Below are 21,916 nucleotides of genomic sequence, written 5' to 3'. Positions count from 1 at the left end.
TGTTATATCTTGCCTCGCCTAAGAAATCTCTGATAGTGGTTTGTGACGTCTTGACATCTTTCGGTAGAAACTCGGGCCTAGTCATTAATTGGGGGAAGTCACACTTGTATGTCCTGTGTGGGGATGTCCCGCCTGTTCCGCGTAACTGTTCGATCCAGATAGCCCAGCAGGGCTTTTTGTATTTGGGGATCTATATTTCCACCGACCCCATCTTGCGTTACGAGAAGAACTTGCTCCCTCCCTTGGTGCGCCTGCGGCGGGATGTGGCGGGCTGGCGGCGATTGCCGCTCTCCCTCCTTGGCCGCGCCGCACTGTTTAAAATGATGTCCCTTCCCCGTTTCCTCTATGCCCTGCAGAATACTCTTGACCTGGTCCCGGCCAGCTATTTCCGTGAGATCGAAAGCCACCAGCGCGCGCTCTTATGGGACGGGCGTCCGCGTATCGCAGTCGCTAAGTTGACGCTTCCGTGGTACGACGGTGGTATCGCGCTTCCAGACATTCGACGTTATTACTGGGCCACCCAGTTGAGCGCGATTAACCATGGTGTCTATGGTCCGGCGCTCAGCCCTGGCTTCGCCATGGACCGCTGGTTGCCTCGTGGGGGTAATTACCACAGAGCGTTGTATTCGAAATCGTCGGACCTCACCCTCACGGGGCCCACCAGAGTGGCCGTCCATGTGTGGAAGGTGGCGACGGACTCGCTGGGCTGGAGGGGTAAGCTTACCCTTGCCACCCCTCTGTTCGACTCCGAGATTCTGGGGAAGCTTTGGCGCACAAAAGGGTTCGAGAAATGGGATTTGATCGGCATATCCAGGGTTGGAGACCTTTTAGTTAAGGGTAAGATAAAGTCGTTCGAGGAGCTGCAGAAGGAATACGAGCTGGGGAGCACGGAGTTCTTCCGATATGCACAAGTGTGCCACGCCTTGCGGTCAGTCCTTGTGGAGGGGGAGAAGGTGCCCGAGTCCTCTCCGTTGGAGGATCGGATCCTGGATGGTCACATGCCAGAGAGCACGATTTCGCTCATTTATAAGAAGCTTATCAATGTTCGGGCGGATCTTCTCCTAGGGTTGCGCGCCCAATGGATATGGGACGGCCTTGAACTAGATGATGAGGATTGGCAGTACTCAGTTTCTTCTCCCAAAGAGGTCGCTATCCCCGTGCGCCTGCGGCTGGTGCAGCTTAAAATACTCCATAGGGTCTACGTGACGGGGCCCAGGTTGGTTCACATGGGTTTTTCTGAGGAGGGCCTATGTAAGAGAGGCTGTGGTATGGTGGGTACCTTCCTCCATATTATTTGGGAATGCGGTGCGATTATGGAGTTCTGGAGGCAAGTCCACGAGGTGATGGGGGAGGTGACAGGAATTGTTATGCAGCCTGAGGCGCGATGTCTCCTGAATGTCTGGAGTCCTACTGACCACAACGCAGCACAGACTCAGTGGGTGACCCTGGGGAACATGGTAGCCAAGCGCGATATCGCTCGGCTGTGGGGCTCCAATAGGCCGCCCGCATTGACAGCGTGGATGGAAAACATGGACTGGAGCATGTTTAGGGAGAAGACAGTGTATTGTGCTCGGGGGCGCCCTCGGAAATGGCATGCTGTGTGGGGGCCATGGAACCAGTACAGAGGGGACATATGCCTGCCCCCCGACCCGGATCCGCCTGAGGAGCAACTTTCCCCTTAGTCCTTTTCCGGCTTTGACTTTCCCGCTGATATGTGATTGTTTCTAGAGTCTCTGCCTTTCCCTCCTTTCCCTTACTATAGATCAGTGCCTGTTGGACGTGATGGGGCTCGTCCCCCCTGATGGGAACCTCTCTTGGTGTTTACAGTACCTTTCGCCTTGCTTGTGTTTAGGGTTGTTTTTATGTTTATGCAAAATAGAACCTTTGGCTCTCCTGTCAGTGATATGTGGACGCAAGCATGTGTTGAACCTCTAAAGCTGCCGTACCTCCGGGATGTCGGCTGAATAGCTGTGTCACTGATATAAAATAAAGGTTTTTCAAAAAAAAAAAAAAAAAAAAAAAGAATAACCCTGTCGATCTCTTCCACCTAGGGTCTAAAGATTAAGTGGTCTGTCACGATGTCTGTCGAGCTTTGCCATTTTCAGTGCTACGTTAGTGTATGTATGTTGTCTGGGAGAGAGAGAGACAGAGAGGGAGATAGAGAGAGGGAAAGAGAGAAAGAGTGTGTGTGTGTGTGCGTGCGTGCGTGCGTGGGAGAGAGAGAGAGAGTCTGTATGCTTTAGTTTGTATGCATGGGTATCTATAAATCTATTGGTCTAGGTACATGGGTTATGGCATATCTGATGGCTTGTGTGCATACATGTTTGTGTGCATGTCTGGGGTCTTTGTGCATGGATGCCTGTACATTTGGAATCTATGCATGGGGATCTGTGACCGTGTTGGTCATTGTGTACAAGGGTATCAGTGGGCCTCATTCTCCAGCTGCATATGTGCCTCTATGTGCAAATTCTGTTAGTGTGTGTACGGAAGTGGCACGTGTGTGTGCTTGCATCAGAGGAGAGTTGTGTGGTGGGAAGGTGGCACCACTGGTTGGCGGTATGCACAGGCTAACCGTTACCGTTGAGGCCCCTGAAGTATAGACAGATATCACCAAAGCAAAGGACTGATTACCGGGAGACAGGAGTTGATTGATAGTTACAAGTGAGGGCTTTCCAGCCATTTTTCCCCATGGTGTGGTGTAAAACATCACCAGGCCTCTGTTTTCGCCTTTAAGCGTCGTTAGCTGTGGTTGGGTAAATCATTGTGAACTGTTGTGTGTCAAAGAGAAACAACTGTAAAGACATATGGATTATATAGGTAGGATTTACAATTTCGGATTAGGCATTGTTGTTAAAATAGTACTTATTTTGGAAAGTGGGCGAAGTTTGAAATGTGGTGTGTGCGAAGTTGCAACACTAAGCTGTTTGCAAGCTTGACAAATATTTTTTTTTAACTTTTCGAGGTTTGTGAAGTTTTTGAAAAGGGGGCAAAATGGACGCCTTGGGAAGCAGCAGAAATGTTCCCGCTTAGGGCTGGAAGCGTACCAGTCAGACCTGGCAGCCCCCACTTACTGTTCCCTGGAGGCACCTAGAGGCCTCACATTTCCCGTTCTTGGATGCCAGAAGCCTTTAAGCAGGACTTCTGGTAGCAGAAAGTGGGAAGTAATAGCAGCTGTTGTGTTTCCGGGTTGTCAATCAGAGACAAGGGTAGCTGTGAGTGACAGAAAAGAAAGCAGTTGCATTCAGCACTGTGTTCTGCAACACTTTAGAGAATGGTGTCAAGTGATGCACAACTCTTATCTTTGTGATAGGAGAGTTTGCCCATGTTCCTTAAAGCTTAATTTCGCAAACCCCTAGATTAATGTACTTTGTAACGGAAACTTTTCAGTATATCCTGATCTTAAACAGATGTGTAATGTTGGGATTCCAACTCATGGCACACAGGTTACAGCAATCAATCAATCAATCAATCACTCATGTCTCTTGTAAAGCGCACTACTTACCCGTGAGGGTCTCAAAGCGCTGCTACTGCTCGAAGAACCAGGTCTTGAGGAGTCTTCTGAAGGCCAGCAGGTCTTGGGTCTGCTGTAGGTGGGTGGGGAGGGTGTTCCAGGTCTTGGCGGCGAGGTGGGAGAAGGATCTGCCACCGGCAGTCGTTCTTTGGATGCGGGGGACTGCGGCGAGGCCGGCGGAGCGGAGCTGGCGGGTGGGGGTGTAGAAGCTAAGTCGTCTGTTGAGGTACGCTGGTCCGGTGTTGTGGAGAGCTTTGTGTGCGTGGATGAGGAGCTTGAAGGTTATCCTCTTGTAGACGGGGAGCCAGTGCAGGTCTCTCAGGTGGGGTGTGATGTGGCTGTGGTGGGGGATGTCGAGGATCAGTCGTGCAGAGGCGTTCTGGATGCGCTGAAGCCGTCTCAGGAGTTTGGCCGAGGTTCCTGCGTAGAGGGCGTTTCCGTAGTCCAACCTGCTGGTGACGAGGGTCTGTGTGACCGTTCTTCTCGTTTCGGTGGGGATCCACTTTTAGATCCTGCGGAGCATGCGGTAGGTGTTGAAGCAGGAGGAGGAGACGGCGCTGACCTGTTTAGTCATGGAGAAGGTGGAGTCGAGGCTGACCCCTAGTTTGCGTGTATGGTCGGTGGGTGTCGGGGCTGTTCCCAGTGTGGTCGGCCACCAGGAGTCGTCCCAGGCTGAAGGGGTGGATCCGAGGATGAGGACCTCCGTCTTGTCTGAGTTCAGCTTCAGTTGGCTGTTCCTCATCCATTCGGCGACGGCCTTCATTCCTTCGTGGAGGTTGGTCTTGGCGGTGTGGGGGTCTTTAGTGAGGGAGAGGATCAGCTGGGTGTCATCGGCGTAGGAGATAATGTTGAGGTCGTGCTGTCGGGCGATATGGGCGAGGGGTGCCATGTAGATGTTGAACAGCATTGGGCTGAGGGATGAGCCCTGGGGTACGCCGCAGATGATCTCGGTGGCATTGGAGCAGAAGGGGGGAGACGGACGCTCTGTGTTCTGCCGGAGTGGAAGGATGTGGTCCAGTCCAGGGCCTTCTCTTGGATCCCGGCGTCGTGTAGGCGTGTTCGTAGCGTGCGGTGGCAGACCATGTCGAAGGCGGCTGACAGGTCCAGGAGGATGAGGGCTGCTGTTTCTCCGTTGTCTAGTAGGGTCCTGATGTCATCGGTGACGGCGATGAGGCCGGTTTCGGTGCTATGGTTGCTATGGAATCCGGACTGGGACGGGTCCAGGATGCTGTTCTCCTCGAGGTAGCGGGTCAGTCATTTGTTGACGGTTTTCTTGATGACCTTCGCCGGGAACGGGAGCAGGGAGATGGGCCGGAAGTTCTTGAGGTCCTTGGGGTCCACCTTGGGCTTCTTGAGTAAGGCGTTGATCTCGGCGTGCTTCCAGCTTTCCGCGAAGGTTGCTGTCTCGAAGGAGATGTTGATTACTTTCCGGAGATGGGGTGCGATGGCTGTCCTGGCTTTGTTGAAGATGTGGTGTGGGCATGGGTCTAATGGTGATCCGGAGTGGATGGTGTTCATGATCTTGCTGGTGTCTTCGTCGTTGATGCAGGTCCAGGAGAGCAGGCGGTTAGTGCGGTGGTGGTCGTGGGGGCGGAGGTCTCAGTGGTTGTCGGGGCGGTCATCGTGACGTTGAAGCTGTCATGGATGTCGGTGATCTTGCGGTGGAAGAAGGTGGCCAGCGAGTCGCACAGATCTTGTGAAGGTGGGATGTCGTTGGTGTTGGATCTGGGGTTGGAGAGTTCCTTCACGATGTTGAAGAGCTCTTTGCTGTTGTGTGCGTTGTTATCTAGGCGGTCTTTGAATGAGGCCCTCTTGGCGGATCTGATGAGGTGATGGTGTCTGCGGGTGGCGTTCTTGTGGGCTGCGTAGCTGTCCGGTGTTCGTTCACAGAGCCAGTTTTTCTCCAGTTCGCCATGTTCGTTTGGAGGCCTGGAGGTCTTCGGTGAACCAGGTGGCTTTCTTGCTGGTATGGCTGTTGGATGGTTTTGAGCGGGGCGAGGGTGTTGGCGCAGTCGTTGATCCACTGTCTGAGGTTGCGGGCGGCGGAGTCGGTGGGGTCGGCGGGTGGGCGCTGGGCGAGGGTGATGGTTAGCTGGTCTTCGGGGACTTTGCCCCAGCTGCGACGTGGCATCTGTTGGGTGCGGTGGTGCGTGGTGGACTTCCTGAAGGTGAAATGGATGCAGTGATGGTTGGTCCAGTGGGGTTCGGTGGAGTGGTTGAAGGAGACGTGGGGGCTTGCAGAGAAGATGGGGTCAAGCGTGTGGCCGGCGGCGTGGGTGGATGTTTTCACGAGCTGCCTGAGTCCGAGGTTGGAGAGGTTGTCGATCAGGGCAGTGGAGTTGGTGTTGTTGTTGTTCTCGAGGTGGAAGTTCAGGTCCCCGAGGAGGATGTAGTCCGTGGAGGCGAGGGCGTGTGTGCTGATGAAGTTGGCGATGGAGTCGCTGAACTGTGGTCGGGGTCCGGGGGGTCTGTAGACAAGGGTTCCTCTGAGGGTGGTGTTGGGGTCGGTGTGGATCTGGAAGTGCAGGTGTTCGGTGGTGCTGAGGGTGTCGTCGGTGTTGGTCGTGACTCTGAGAGTATTCCGGTGGACGATGGCGATTCCTCCTTCTACTCCGTTGGTGTGGTCCCTGCAGGGGATCTTGTAGCCTTCCGGGATGGCTACGGCGATGTCGGGTGCTGAGGCGGGTTTCAGCCAGGTCTCCGTCAGGAAGGCGACGTCAGGGGAGGTTGAGTCGAGGAGAACCTAGAGTTCAATTGCGTGTTTGCGGGCGGGCGGAGCGGGTGTTGAGGAGGATGCATCTAAGGTAGTTGGGTTCTTTCCTGGGTGGAGGTGTGGCGGGGTGGATGCTGGTGAAGCTGCAGTTCCGGCAGGAGGAGGGTCCTTTTGTGCGCTTTGGGGTGGCCCGGTAGCAGGTGTGTTTTCATCCGGGGTTGAGTGCGTGGAGTGTGCTGGCATCGTAGCGCAGTTGGGCGTCTTGGTGTTCGCGGGGGCCAGGGGTTCTGGCACTGGGCGCGATCCAGGCGCGGACGGGCACAGACGGGCTTGCCTTAGGTGCGCCTTCGGCGCTGCACGCATCCGCTGCGCGACTGCGCAGCGGCCGCCATAAGAAGGGGAGGTGGGAGGGAGGAGCAGCTGGTAGGGTGGAGCAGACAAATGGGAGCGGGGGGGCGGGGTCGCAGAGGACGCAGCGGCGGGAAGCGGGACCGGCGAAGGAAACAGAAGGCAAATGGGCACAGGGGGCAACGGGGCAATGCAAGACAACAGTACAATAATACAAGGCAACTAGGAGGGCATAGAAACAAGAGCGAGGGAAACAGAAGGCAAACAGACACAGGGGACAACGGGGCAATGCAAGACAACAGTACAATAAATACAAGGCAACTAGGAGGGCACAGAAACAAGAGCAGGGCACATAAACAAGCACAATAAAAACGGGCAAGAGCAAGTATGGAAGCGGGAAAGCAAACCTAAGGCCTATCACTGGTCACCAGGGATGAGGCGCAGGTGGTAGCCTGCGGGTGGAGGTGGGCCTCGAACTGGTCAGCAGCTGGTCTAGAGCACGGGCGCAGTCCGGTGGAGCTACGTGGCAGAGGTCAGCTACAAGTGCTTACACCACAGAGCCCTCTTATCAACTAAACTAGGTTTTCTAAGGGTTTGGTGTGCTAGTTATGTTGTTAATGAGTTGCAGCTTGGACCAACCATCTCCCTTGATACCTACACAGCTTCTTTATTCATTCCTCACACTTTCTTCTGGTTCTTTTTTTAGGTATTTTTTTTTTTTTACAGAAGGGAGGTATGGGGTTTGTTAGTGAATGATGTGTGTGACCGTTTGTGTAGTGCAGTGCTGGCGTCTGTGTGCCATGAAGTTATGCCTTCCTTTGTTTTCAATTCTAGTTTGTGTTATGTTATTGGCATTTGTTTGGCCTCGTAGCTCTGCTCCTTTGTTTTGATTTTAGGCATTTGGAACCAATGAGACAGTTTGTCTCTGTGTCAGTGGGATTTTGAGGTGCTTTCATAATACAATCATTAGCATTATTTTGTGTATTGATATTTTCCCCCAGTTTCCATGTCTTCTGTGTGGCCCCTTTTTTTCTTTATTTCTCCCTCCTTAGTTTCCCTCCACTTCTGGTCTTTGATCTGACCTGTCACTCTGAATCTTTTTTTCCAGAGGTTGCTACAGGAATGTCCAGCATGAAGAGCGACATGTCCTCCAGATTCACGCAAATTGAGGGAGCGGTATCTGGACTTGTTTCCAAAGTTGGAAACCTGGAGGTGAACAGGCCGCAGGATCCTTACATCGCTAAGTCTGGTGGCCCGCACACTCCTGTCAGAACTGCTGTCAACAGCGTGAAAGGCGACAACGGGCTTAAGGATGGAGATTTGGACAGAAGCCGTGGCAATCCGGCCTCATGCAGGCCAGCCACTGCCACACCACTTCATCCTTCAAACAATGCTCTTTGTCCTGCAAGGATACTGCATCGCGTGTCCAATATCACGCAGATCCTAAATGGCCACACCGACCTGCTGGTGGAGTTATATGAAAGGGTGTCCGCTCTAGAGGAGATGGGGAGACCCACTGAGGGCAAGGGGCCCTGGATACCAGACCTACCTGAAAGCAGCGGGGATGGTGATTAAAAGCAACAGACTCCTAGCATTTCTTCTTTTGAACTGATTATGAGTGCCGTGGAGGCTCTCCATCTCCTCTTGACCATATTTGATATCTGTATTGTTTATGTTGGGTCATCAACTATCTATTAAAATATATCTTTTCGTTCTGAAGTATCAAATGACACACCTGTGGACTCTTGGACTTTGACATCTCTCCTTCATCGAGCTGATCATAAGCATGGTCATTTGTATTATGAGTTTCTACGGCCGCTGCAGTTTCTCCATTATTATCTATTTACCACACTTGACACATAACATGATCCATCATCTACTGCATAATTTGAAGATTTATACAAAAACAGTTTTTAGCTCAAATAGATCAAAACTTACTAAAATAAAGAGCAACACAAGGTGCCACCTGATGGCAGACGCCTTATAAAGGTTAATAGGTCACATTTCATTTGGTAATTGCTGTATTCAGGCGCTAAGTATTAATGTGTGGTAAAAAGACAAAATAGTCAAATGAGAATGCCACTGAATGGACTGCATTATGCCTCATCATTTGCTTTTTCTTACAGCATAATTTAGTCAACCCTGTTGAAAAAAATTGGCCCTCCATTGACCCAAATCGAAAAGTGACCTTGATCGTGTCTGGAGACCATTTCCTTCTCTGAGTGGCCACAACTCTCCCAGTAGCGACTTTTCTTCCATTCAGTTGACTCTTGCGGGCTAGTTCTGCCTAGGGCCACAAGTAGTAAACAGTTCTTCTGATTGACTCTCTGGTCTCCAAGACATCACATAGGCTCCATTCCATTACTTGCATGCTCATAACATACAATTCACTCTTTACACTCTGATTGGACAGATCCCCAAGTACAAATATGCTTCTGCATTTTCTGAACACCAGGCATTTCTTCAGCGTTTAAGTTTGGGCCTTATGGTGATGTTTGCGACATTCTTATGTGTTTCTGTTGTACTTCCACAATGTGCAATTCACTCACATATAGAGACACACTTTTTTTTTTTTTTTTTGCAGAGTTTTATATAGCGCGAACTTGACCCGAATCCAATCGGGTATCAGAGCGCTTTCTTTACATAGCACCAGTTACGTTACATGAGGACACACATTCATATTTTGTTAGGCACGAGGAGATTAAGTGATTTGCCCAGAATCACAGGATGTTCAGCTGTCATTACCGAGACTCGAACCCAGTTCCCCAGGTCCGAGGTCGAGCGCCCTAGCCGTTAGGCCAACTCCTCTCCCCTCACACCTTATTTGCTACAAGCTTTTTGTTTTTATTCTAGAACAGTTTTTCCTTCTTTACCTCCAAAAACTAACTATATTCCAGAATAAATGCACTGGAATTTAATACATCTAGTATCCATATTTCATTGGAGACGACCTGGTTATGCCTCATTCTTTTCCGGAATCCTGTCTACCTCAGCTTCCCCGCTTCACTCTGCAGCACTTTGTAGAGTGACAATTCCTGTCTTCCCTAGAAATGCAGCAGTTTCCAGGTAGCAGTAGCATGGTCTGTATCCTCAAGTGAGCTGATTTATGCTTCCTTTAGAGCACATAAGGATAAATAGATGACATAAAAATCATGTGTGTGCCATTTATGAGACAACCACAGAAATGAGACCCTTAAAATTAGAGTACGGATATCACTGAAAAAAGCCAGTACTTGCACTTAGCGTTTCGGGTGCTAGACTAAATGTACATTATTTATAGGTGTATTTTGTATACAGAATCCTCTTCCACCTGACTCACGTTTCTCCCCCTCCAGACTGACTTCTTTTCAGCAGGAGGAATCCACTTGCGGAAACACGGGGTGGAATGCTAGATGTAAGCTTGCACCCAAGCTATGCCCTAGAACGACTGAGCTATTTAGAGTTTGACAAATATAGAACATACTCCAAAACTTGACTGTTGTCCCCTATATAGATTGTATACCTATGAATACAATCTAAATAAGGCTGAGACGGGACATCCCACATTCACCAGACCCTAAATAACCCCCAAAGATCCTTCATCCAAACCAGTTAGAATGGTGACCAGGAGTATTTTTTGGATGCACTTCTAAGCCCTGCATCAGCATGCTCCGGAACTTACAAACAAATTGTGTCCCGAGAGGAAATTTCCCCTACATTGCCTTTTCAGTGCATCATGACATGGACTTCATCCGGTGGCCAGATTGCCTTCTTCTTTATCTGCGATATTTAGAAACAGGTCAAGATGCCATATATGTGCGGCCGGGTAGAGCCGAAAAGATCACTGACCACTTCATGCGCTTCTAGAACATATTGTCCTTGCACAACAGTAATATTGTAAGGAAAAACTGCTACAGTCTGATCACTCTTTGTAACTCACCAAAAACATTTTAAGTTTAAAACTTTTCTGGTGCCAAGTGATGATGATTTTTCTCACAGTTCTTTTCCACTCTTTCTAACACTTTTGATAAAAAAATACCTGTACATCTCTTGACTACTTAATGTGTGAATTGGTATTATTTATACATTTTTATATTTGAAATAAACATAAATTTACATAAAGTATGCTTTGTATCTATTTTTAGTAATACATCATTATATTGTCATTATGAACCAGACAACAAACATATTTTCTGTGAAATTGTAATATCCCAAAAGAGCAGCTGTTTATTTTTATCATGTTACAGAATAAAATACCACACATGCCAAAGGCTTGACACGGGTCACACAACACGTGAATAAGTACTAAACTGGACACTGAACAAATCTCTACTAACCATACGCAACCAAACCCAACCAACCATGCACAACCGATGTATGAAAAAGGTATCCTGGTTTAGACTGTGATATGCTACCAAAGTAGAAGGCGCTCTATAAATGCTGATAACATACCACATCGCAAATAAGTAAATGATATGTCAGAACCAATGGGATGCAGTGTTACAGGAACAGGAATGGCTCCCATCAATGACTTAAAAGGGGGTGGGGAAGTCCTGCAACCTCAGTCAGCAGACTCATGCATTCGTTGTGCCTTGCTCAACGGAGTATAATGAGTACACAGAAGGTTTTAAGCCACAGGTGTCACATGGAATATAATATCTGTGGTTGTCTGTAGTTGACTGCCAGCACTTCAGCCAAACTGTACTTCTTCCACCCAACTTGCTTTGGTGACAACCTAACAAATTCAACTACCTCTTGCGGTCCTGATGAAGGGTGTTTAACATCAATATCGAGTCTAAACTGTTGCAATGTTTTTATTATTTCCTGTGAACTAGAGACACTGTTTTGCCGCCTTAAAGACTCTATTCCTCCAAGACCATGCTGACTATCTAAGTGAGAGTTTATATTATTGTGATCTTTTTAGGTACTTTGAGCACTTCACGATCACCACAAAGTTGCAATTATGTTGCAACTCATTAACTAATTTTACAACAAAACAAAGAGGTGGTACATTATGCAGATTCTTCGGTTTCTTCTTCACTAAAGCTAGGATAACCCCCACTGTAGCCCTGTCAACGCGGCAGCTGCCTGTCCATAAATCTATATCCAGGTATCTGGGGATCATTAACGCTCCAGCATGCTTGGAAGATCATCGTTTCCTAAAACCTAATGTCACACTACAATAGGAATACATAGCAACCCTCGCCCCATTTAGCAGACCCAACAGATAAGCAAAACACTTTGAAAAGTCTACCTGGATTAATACAAGGTTAGCACCCGTTGACAAAGGAATACGCTGAACCAGAACATAGGGAAATGGACCATACAAACTAGCTCCCTAGCGCAGGAAATCTAAGTGATAAGAAATAAAGTGGTTCATACAAACCCATTTGTAGTTGGCTGGTGTGAGATCAATGTTCAGAGGAAGAATAGCTATGACATCCGGATCTATGCAGCCAACTTCCTTTGGCCACTCTGTCGCTACTGACCCTGTACTGCAAACATGCCGGTGCAGACCGAGCCAGGAAGGATTTTGGAAAGACTTACGAACAGGATTCGCTGTACGCCTCTGCAGGTTGCCTTCAGCAATTCTGAGTCAAATTCCCTTAGTAGATTGGGACATGTTTTTTTTTTTTACAACAAACTTTATTGGCATTTGTAAGGACATCGGGGAATTTGTCCCCATACACGGTACCAAGATGAAGAAAAGAACAGTGCAGTGAGAAGTGGCATCCTTGTTCAGCCCCCCCCCTGGTCTGCAGAACATCAGACCCCCAAACCCTCCCCCCCACCCGCACATCACACCTGCCCACGGTCCAACACAGATATGCAATATTTCCTATCCGCATGAGCTCCATATTCCGATTACCCATCCACAATGCATAGGGCCCGGGGCCCCGAAGGGGGACCCACCGGGGCTCTGATTAGCCTCTCTATTGGGTCCAATGGCACTGCATCCCCCCGCACAGACAACACAATACCCCGATATCGCGCCCATCTCTTCCAGACTTTACCATGCTTACTCGGACAACCCCTTGCCAAGAATACCGCCTCTTCCGCAGACATGCAGCGATCTAGTGCTTTCTTCCAGGCCTGAACCGGGGGCGGGGCAGAAGACTTCCAATGCTGGGCAATATCTCGCTTGGCCAGCGTCAATCCCAAAAACAGGAGGTGTCGCTTATAGATGTTGCCCCCTATCTCCTCGGTACAATGCAACAGTGTTAAGCGGGGATCGGGGGGAAGCTCCCAACCCAGCACCCCCCCAGGCAGGACAGAACCGCCGTCCAGAACGGGCGCAGCCGCCCACAGTCCCACACCGTGTGCAAGAATGTACCGTCCCCATCGCCGCAACGGAGACATGTGGGGGACCCAATTAAGTGCATGCGCCAAAGGCGGTGCTGGGTGTAATACGCCCTGTGCAGGTATTTGAATTGTATGAAGCGGTATTTGGTGGCCACCGCAGCATATCGCGGACCCGCTATAGCGTCTGCCCAGTCATCCTCCGTGAGCGCGGGGATATCGCGCTGCCACGCCTCCTTGGTATTATCTAGGGTAGTGTTCATGAAGGTTGTCAGAGTCTGATAAATCTGGCGAATTTTGTGATCCCCGAGGTCTCCCATCAACAGTCTACCCTCTAGCGGGTGGAACTCCGGCAGAGTGTCTAGGTGCTGGATGCTAGGTGTGAGGGCATGCCGCAACTGGAGATATTTGTGAAACTGGGATTTATGCAGCTCAAAATCGGCCTGCAGCATCTGAAACGACTTAAGCGACACTCCCTTCATTACATCCCCCAGCGAGGAGATCCCTATCATGTCCCAATAGCGAAAGCCCTCAAGACTTGCCGTCTCCTTGAGCAGGGTACCCTGCCACAATGGGGTGGCCCGCGTAAGCCTGCCGCGCCAGCCAATAGAGATGACCGATTGCCGCCAGATCCGGATCACCGTAGCACACGCAGGGGGCAACCGGTCCAGCGAGGAACGGCTATAAAGAAAATGCAGCAGAGGCTTCTCCGCCAATGCGGCCCGGTCCAATGCGTAGGCTGGATCCGCGGGGGAGGCATACCACCAGTCATTTATGACTAGGAGATGCGTGGCCCTGTAGTATGCCTGAACGTCCGCCACCGCTATGCCCCCGCAGTAGGTAGACTGCACACATGTCGCCAAGGCCACCCTCACCGGCCCGCCATGCCAGAGGAATTCATTCAAAAGTGCATTCAGCTGGCGGAACCACGCCTGGGGCACCTGGAAGGGGTAGTGTTGGAGATGGTACAAGAGACGCGGTAACGTCACCATCTTGAAAATGGCCGATCGGCCGTAGAGGGGGAGTGGAAGATGCGACCACACCCTAGTTTCATTGCGGACTTGGGTCAGCAGGGGCGCAATATTCAGAGTCCAAGCAAGATCCGGCGTGCGGGTGACCCGCACTCCTAGGTATTTGATATGGTCCGGGGCCAGCACTAATTGAGAGGCCCAAGCCTGGCTTCTCTGGTCACCATACAGGGGAAACAGAGTGGACTTAGCCGGGTTAGCCACGAGGCCCGACGTCTCGCCGAACACCCGCAGAATCTCAAGCACCCGGGCCCCAGAGGCCCACGGGTCCACCATAAAGAAGATGACATCATCGGCATATAGCGCGATACGATCAGAGTGGCCCGAGGGCCAGTCCATACCCCGAAGGACCGGATCGGAGCGGGACCACGCCGCCAATGGCTCGATTGCCTGATTGGGACATGTTTTGATTTTTATAAATGTGATGATTGTCAATTCAGGGCATTTTCCATTTTCAAAATGCAGCCGATAAAAGGCTCTAACCTATTATCTTTATAATGTGCAAAAAATCAGTAATACGGCCCATTTGAGGACCATGTCAGACTTAGAAACAATAGTAACATGATGACCACAAGAAGATGTAATTCTGACTTTAGGATATCCCATTTTTCTCAGGCAATGACAAGTGAAGAGCTGTAAAACTAGTGCATAATATGTACGTGGGTACTGTAAATTTCTAGGGCATCTTCAACAATTATAGTAACAAAAAACGAACTGAAAATCAGAAGAGACACAAACTAATGTATATAGAAAAGTACAAAAATAGTTATTTATTGATAATAAAGTATTCCTTGTTCAAAATTATAAAGTAAAACAAACCACATACACACCACATCCATCTCAGCATTCAAACTGGACAATCACAAAAATGTAAACATATACAAGTATAATCAACACTTGGCAGTTCATCAAACAGGATAAGCTAAATATGTTCTGATGTATTTTTTATCTCCATAACATAGATGATTGTCTTAAATGTTTTCTATAGATGAGCCTTGTATGTAGGCTATTAGTACACAAGAATGTATCTGTGTCGTGAAGTGACTTCAGTTCCCAAGTGGTTTCAATATGTATGTGGGGACATATGTATAGCATAGGCAGGGGATAACAGAAAGCTGAACATAAAGAACAGCGGCCAAAGAAAGATAAATAATGCTTATAGGGAGACAGGGAGAGGGTGAGTGTCTGGTCAGATGGCATGTCTAGGTGTATGTTAGGGAAACTGTTATTATGTGATTCTGCACCTACAGCGTTTTCGAAACAATTATATATTTACTGCATTCGCCACACAATCAACCATCTACTGACCCATTTGTAGGTTTCACCAAACATTATTTATATCTCAAACGGATGAAAAGTTACTAAAGGAAAGTACCACTAAAGGTTCCGATCAGTGTCAGGATCATCAGGCAGAGGTTAACTGGTCATCTTTTAGTGGCTGATTGTTGCATTCCGATAATAAACTGATACTGAGGTGAAACGTGTTCACCGCCAGTCTTAATATGTGCTAGAAAGACAAAATAGTCAAATCTTAACACCACTTAATGTAGCACATTATGCGGTATAAATTGCTATTTCTCGCCGCATAATTTAGTCAATCCTGCAAAATAATTTGCTCCTCCGTTGATACATGATTCTATTGAGCTTGAAGGATGTATGTAGGGATATTTATATAATTTAGAAATAGCTAGGAAGCAACAAAAAAGGTATTTTGCACTCTCCATCGAGAAGTAGACAGGGTCTTCCATTAGAGTTTGAATGGCTAGAGAGTGGCATGTATAACAGGGGTGACTTCAGCGGGGTAGGGGTGCGGGATATGCCCTGCCACCACTCTGGAAGTAGTACTGGTCCGCCTGTTAAATATTGGGACCTGTGCTGCTGCCGGGAGGGTAGTAACAGCTAATGTTTGGGGCACAATTGATCCATGCCCCCACCCAAATGAGGCAGCCCTGTGATCTAGGGGGCATGTGTGAATACCGAGCAGGGTGCACGTTGAATCCTAGCATCTCAGACTACAAGAACTATTACAGAGTAGCAGCTTTCCTGTGATACTAAAAGTGAGATGCAGGAATGTGAACTGAAAACTGAGTAACACTGCAGCTTTCCTGGGATACTAAAAGTGAGATGCAGGAATGTGGCCTGAAAACTGAAGGGCACTGGAGATTTCCAGGGATACTAAAAGTGAGATGCCGGAATGTGGCCTGAAAACTGAAGGACACTGGAGATTTCCAGGGATACTAAAAGTGAGATGCAGGAATGTGGCCTGAAAACTGAAGGACACTGGAGCTTTCCTGGGATACTAAAAGTGAGATGCAGGAATGTGGCCTGAAAACTGAAGGGCACTGGAGATTTCCAGCGATACTAAAAGTGAGATGCAGGAATGTGGCCTGAAAACTGAAGGGCACTGGAGATTTCCAGGGATACTAAAAGTGAGATGCAGGAATATGGCCTGAAAACTGAATGACACTGGAGAGTATGTTGAATGTGAAACCTTTTCAAAGACAGGTCAACTCTATCCACTTGAGGGTTCACAAGTATGACATCACCTGTCCAGCACATGGTGTTACAGTCTCAGGCACCACAAACACATGTTCACAATAAATGTTGCATGCAGTGCTTAATTCATTCATTTCATCTTTATTTCGGTCACTAGGACCATAAAAGAGAGCGACATATACACATACAAGTTATGCACAATAAAATTAACAAACATAGTTCAGTTTAGATTAGTCGCAGAACAATTAGACTAAAATCATCAAGAAAATTCATTCAACTGTATTGGCTTAATACAATGAGTACGAATAATCCACATTGATGTTAAAAATTTTGCAACAGCAAAAACAATTGGGGCAGATAGATCTGTTTTCAGTATTCTGAAAGCTGGCAAATGCTGCCTAAAGCCCAGATTTCTAAGGAGTGGGCGAAGCCAGTAGTTCCTTGCTCTTTGGTAAGCTGGGCAGAAGAATATAATATGCAAGTCAGTCTCTCGCGGGTACGCGCAAGCGGGGCATTGGACTGTAGAGTGGGAATGTGTCCAGTGAACTGTATGCGCCCTAAGGGGGAGAGTACTATAACGCCATTGCAAGTATAACTTCCTTGTTAGTGAAGGGCCTATGTCATCAAATGTAAGCTATAGGTGGTATGAGTCTTTAAAGCCCAGGAAGTGTTCGGTTAGAGACCCCTCCCGTGCGCTCGTAATTGCAGCGCGTAAATTATGCTCATAATAAGCCTTAGAGATGGATTTACGTGAGATCCTGGGACATGCAATCCCTGGATCGGACCACAATTCCGGTCTACCTAGTAACTCGCAAGTTTGCTTAATATATCTTAGCCATGGGATTTGTGCAGTTTTAGAAAAACGCAAAATCTCTAGCAGCTCAGCTCTATAGTTAAAAAGTTCCGGCGAGCTCCATATTTTACACCAAAAAGTTATGGGTTTAAGACCCAACTCTTCTGAAATCGGCCTTAGGCCCAGATCTAGTCTGAGTGGGAGAAGAGGGGTACCAGTCGGTAAAGCTGCCAATTGCCTTATGAAGTTATTCTCCGTGACCTGCATCTTCTGGCCGGTGGTGTGCCCCCAAATTTCGGCTCCATAGGTCACTGCCCCTCTTGCCTGGATTTTGTAAATTTGGAGGCGGGGGCCAAATGGCCTGTAAGTCAATCCTTTTGTCATCCTGGCAATGCCACCCACCAGCTGAGACAATTTCAAGTTTGCCTTAGTTTTATGTGAGTCCCACGTCATGGACTGGTTGATTGTTACCCCCAGATATTCGAACGTGTAAACCCTCTCTAATCTGGAGGACCCTATAGAGGGATTCGCGCGTGTTGAGGAGGGCGGGTTGAAGATCATATACTTGGTTTTTGCAGCATTAATCTCCAATCCGTGGCTCGCACAAAAACTCGCAAATCCGTCCAGGACCCGTTGTAAGCCCATGGGGGATTTGGAGAGCAGCAGGGTATCATCTGCAAACATAATAGCAGAAACCCTGCTGCCATCCAACTTAGGGGCGTCGATGTTACTCAGCTCGTTGAGATGGTTGATAACCCCGTTGACAAAGAGGCAGAAAAGGGTCGGTGCAAGCACACAACCCTGCCTAACCCCCCTGTCAACGGGGAAAGCATCCGAAAGAGTGCCTCCTCTTCCACATCTCACCCTGGTGTAGTCTTTTCAAGATTAATAGGATATCAGCGGGAACCTCGAGGTCCACTAAGACAGCCCATAGTCTGTCCCTGGGCACTAAGTCGAAGGCGGCTCGCAAATCCACGAACACCGTGTATAGGCTGCCGCCCTAGATCAAAACAGTCTTCCAGTATAAAAGAGTCAAACGGAAGATTTGATTGATAGTGGAAATACCCCTTCTGAACCCTGCTTGATATGGGCTCATGATCGCACGTTCTTCAATCCAATCTTGGAGGCGATTTAACATGAGTCTACCAAAAATCTTCTGTGGCACATCGATGAGGCTGATGGGTCTGTAGTTGGCTGGGAGCAGAGGTGAGCCCTTTTTGAATATTGGGACGATCTCTGTGCCCAGCCAAGTACCAGGCATAACCATGCCTCCCAAGATCGCATTAAAGAGAATCATAAGATAGGGTGCCCAGACGTCCGGTTCCTGCTTGAATAAGTCGCCCGGCAAGCCGTCCAGGCCTGGTGCCTTTCCTGATGCCAGCCCGGCAATAGCCTCTCGGACCTCCTTTAGTGTGAACGGCACCCCATTCCGAGTAGAACTGGGCAGCTGGGTGGAGTTTACCCTGTCGCCCTCAGGTGATTTGGAAAGGGACTGGAAATGGTCTTGCCATGCCTTAGCTGAGATGTTAGGCTCTATGGCAGAGGCCAACTCATCAGAGCCTGTGTTGACACAGCGCCAAAATTTGCGCGAATCCCCACAAGCCAGGCAGGTAGTAAGATTTGCCCACCTTTGATGCTCCCATTCGCTTTTAGCGTTGGAAGTCAAGATCTTATTAGCCGATCTCCTTGCCCTTATTTCCACGCTTCCCTTTCCCGCTTTGATCGAAGTCATAAGGTCGGTTTTTGCCTTGCGACAGGCACTGTTGTACCGGAGGGGGCCAGCGATGCTTCCGTTAACCCTTTTTGGTCTACTGGTTAAAAGTTCGGAGACCAGTTTGGCAAGATCTTCGTGTATCTGCCCCAGTTGTATGTATGCGCCCTGGGTGATGCCTTTCACCTTGAGTGCCTGGACCTTTTCAAGTATGGGAATTACCCGCGCGTACAGCTTGGGTATCTTCCCTGGATGGGAAGCTATTTTCTCCCACTTCACTCTGCGTCTGTTGTTCTCAAGGACTAGGCCCTCCTCGGAAGTCTCCCTTTGTTTCCCCCTGACCTCAAGCTCAGGATGATCGTATACTAATTCCAGAGCATTGTGGTCACTATCTTCCCTAGCTGTCACCCAGAAATCTCTGATGTGTGACCAGGAGGTCAATGGAACCAGGACATAATCAAGTCTTTACTCCCTGCCCACTCTATTGAAGGTGCACCTTGGAGGGATGTCGGAGTTTAGCCTTCCGTTGCAAGCCCGAAGACCATATTTCAAGCTTAGGGATGTGATCTGTAAGGCCAAAGGGGACCATGTTCTTGGGGCCGGTGCCTGCGAGGGAGGTATAGACCACCTCAGGTCCTCCTCCTGGGCCAAGCCTTCCAGAGTACCTGAAAGGGGCTCAAAGTGGCAATTGAAGTCGCCTCCTATTAAAAAAGGGGTACCATCCGGGATTTCATTGAGGGCGAGCGGGAGCTCCTCGATGGTCCGCGACTCCTGTGTGATATTGACTGGCCTGGAATAGACATTTATCAGCAGGAGAGTTTTCGAGTTTGGCCCTTCCAGCAGTACAACTAAGATGTCCTCCGTATTCGATGGGAGGACGGCCGCCCTGCATCCCAGGTCAGTAGCCACCCAAATTGCAAGGCCTCCCGTGGGGCGCCCTCTTTCCCCCCATGTTGCATGTATGGAAAATGTTGCAAAACCCATACAGGTGACATCTTCCCTCGCCCAAGTCTCTTGGAACAGGCATATGTCTTTATCCTCAATAAAGGAACTCCAGGTCGGGTTGTTCAATTTATTGGCAATGCCCGCCACATTCCAAGATAGAATCTTGAGCGAGGGGAGGTTGCTTATCTCAGTTTGTAGATTTGGGGGCGCAACCACGCCAGAGTGCATCCCCCATGATGAATTAAAATCAAAGCTATCTGCTTGGGGAGCCATCACCTTGGGCATGTTGTGTGAAGGACTGATAGTCCCTACACATCCCTCTCCGTTGACTTGGCTGAACTCAGGATGATCCTTCACCGTGGGGATTCCTGATCGTTTGTTAGATTTTTTGATCTTATTTTGAGTCTGGTCCACTCCACCCCCCGTCGTGCTCAGTCAATCCACCATGTCTAGGGTACTAAACCTGTTGTAGGTGGGAGGATAGTCATATCGGGGAAAACCAAGAGTAGGGTAATCCCTTCTTACCCTTGGACCCCCTCTACCTCCTCTCCTGCCTACTAATTCCCACCCTTCCTTTTCCTGCTCGTTAGTGATGGACGGGTAGAAGAATGAAAGGGGAAGGGATTGAATAGAAGTCCCCAGGGCGTTGCAAGGCCAGCTACATATATGTGAGACTGTGCGAGGGCCCCTAAAGTTAATCAGTACACAGTCTCCATGAATGGTTTTTCTGGTGTTACCTAACCACGGAACTCTCCTCACCATAAGGACCTCACTATGAATACCTTCAGGGAGAGGCCTATTAGTGGAAAGCCAGTGGATTACCTTATTTTTTAGAGCCTCCATAGGTTCTCTGGTTGATGGTTTTAATTCCGGAATGCCAGCTAAAATAACTGTATACGGGATGGCCTCCGGGGGTAAATTAACTGGCCTATATTTTGTACCATTACCCTGTACCCGTGTTACAGGTGCCGCTATCATCTCGTGGGGACTAGTATTTGCTAAACAAGATGGTGCCTGTAGCTTTGGGGTTTCTGGACTGGGTAATCTGGGGTGGTGTGTTTGTATAAGCTTCAGTGGAGGGCAACCTTCCTTGTCTGGATGTACTAATGAAGGCTTCATGTATTGGCTATCTATTTTTGAAGCATCCACTATTTGGTCAATTCCCTTTTGGAGGGTGACTAAACATATTTCCAGCTTTGCAAGGCGATCTTCTGGGGATTAAACATTTTCCTCATGAGAGAATTGATATCCGAAAGAGTGAAAATCTCCTGTCGAAGTGTAACATTGTGACAAGGAGATGTCTGGGCCGGGATATGGGGGCGGAGTGCTCTTTTTGTTGAGGATGGATCTGACCCCTTACAAACTGGACCGTGTTGGTTATCTTCCCCCATCAGATTGTGCTTTAGAATCTTGGGCTTTCGCCCCCCTGTGGTTTGTGCCCTTCTTTTTCTTTTCGGGATTGCTCCCTCCCGCTCCCCCTGTATTGGCTGCGCAATCGAGTGAATCCTGTCAGTGATGCAGACCTTGACGGGGATACTTGCTTTAGGAATAATTTGGGGTGGAGGGAGCCTAGGTAGTGGAGGGGGTAGTATACTGAGCTCTACAGGGGCAGAGATATCACAATCTGTGATAGATGTAGTCGAGCTGTTTGAATCAGGTAGAACAGGTATACAAGTTTTCCCCCCAGCATCTAATATAAGACGTTCCGGCATTTGTACTGGGGAGATGGCCTGTGCAAGGGGTCCCAGAGAAGATCTCCTGACCCAGTCAATTTCTTGTGAAATACGCCTTTCTAAGGTGGTTATTTCATCAATCAGCAGCGATCCTGCCTTAGCAAAGTACATGTCTAGAGTACCTGTTGTCGTCCCAGCGGCCAGCGCGGATTTGGTCCGTGTTTCTCTGGCGGTCATGATCCAGAGCTCCAGTCCTTGGTTCAATGAACGGCAAACACTTTTTGAGCAGAGGGAGTGGCCCTGGCCCTAGCTCTCCCGTACTCGAACGGCCTCAAACGGCCCGCTCTTTGCCCGGTCTTCACCCCGGTTTGCGTCCCGCACGCGTCCCGCTCACGCGGGACGCGTGCCTAAATCAGTCA

At 49.0% G+C, this 21,916-nt stretch overlaps 1 protein-coding gene across 1 annotated transcript in view; it reads left to right on the top strand.

Moving 5' to 3' along the window:
- LOC146790116 (uncharacterized) overlaps window positions 1-10,635 on the top strand; it is a 61,100-nt gene extending 50,465 nt beyond the window's left edge. Inside the window, exon 3 of the mRNA XM_085628474.1 lies at window positions 7,681-10,635. Coding sequence (XP_085484600.1) covers window positions 7,681-8,147 — 467 coding nt within the window. The 3' untranslated portion in view covers window positions 8,148-10,635. The remainder of the gene's footprint in view (window positions 1-7,680) is intronic.
- Window positions 10,636-21,916: the final 11,281 nt, after the last annotated feature.

Source organism: Triturus cristatus, chromosome 10, assembly GCF_964204655.1.
Source record: "Triturus cristatus chromosome 10, aTriCri1.1, whole genome shotgun sequence".
Taxonomy (NCBI): Eukaryota; Metazoa; Chordata; class Amphibia; order Caudata; family Salamandridae; genus Triturus; species Triturus cristatus.
The sequence above is the reverse complement of the archived record's forward strand: the minus strand, read 5'-3'. Positions and strand labels throughout refer to the sequence as shown.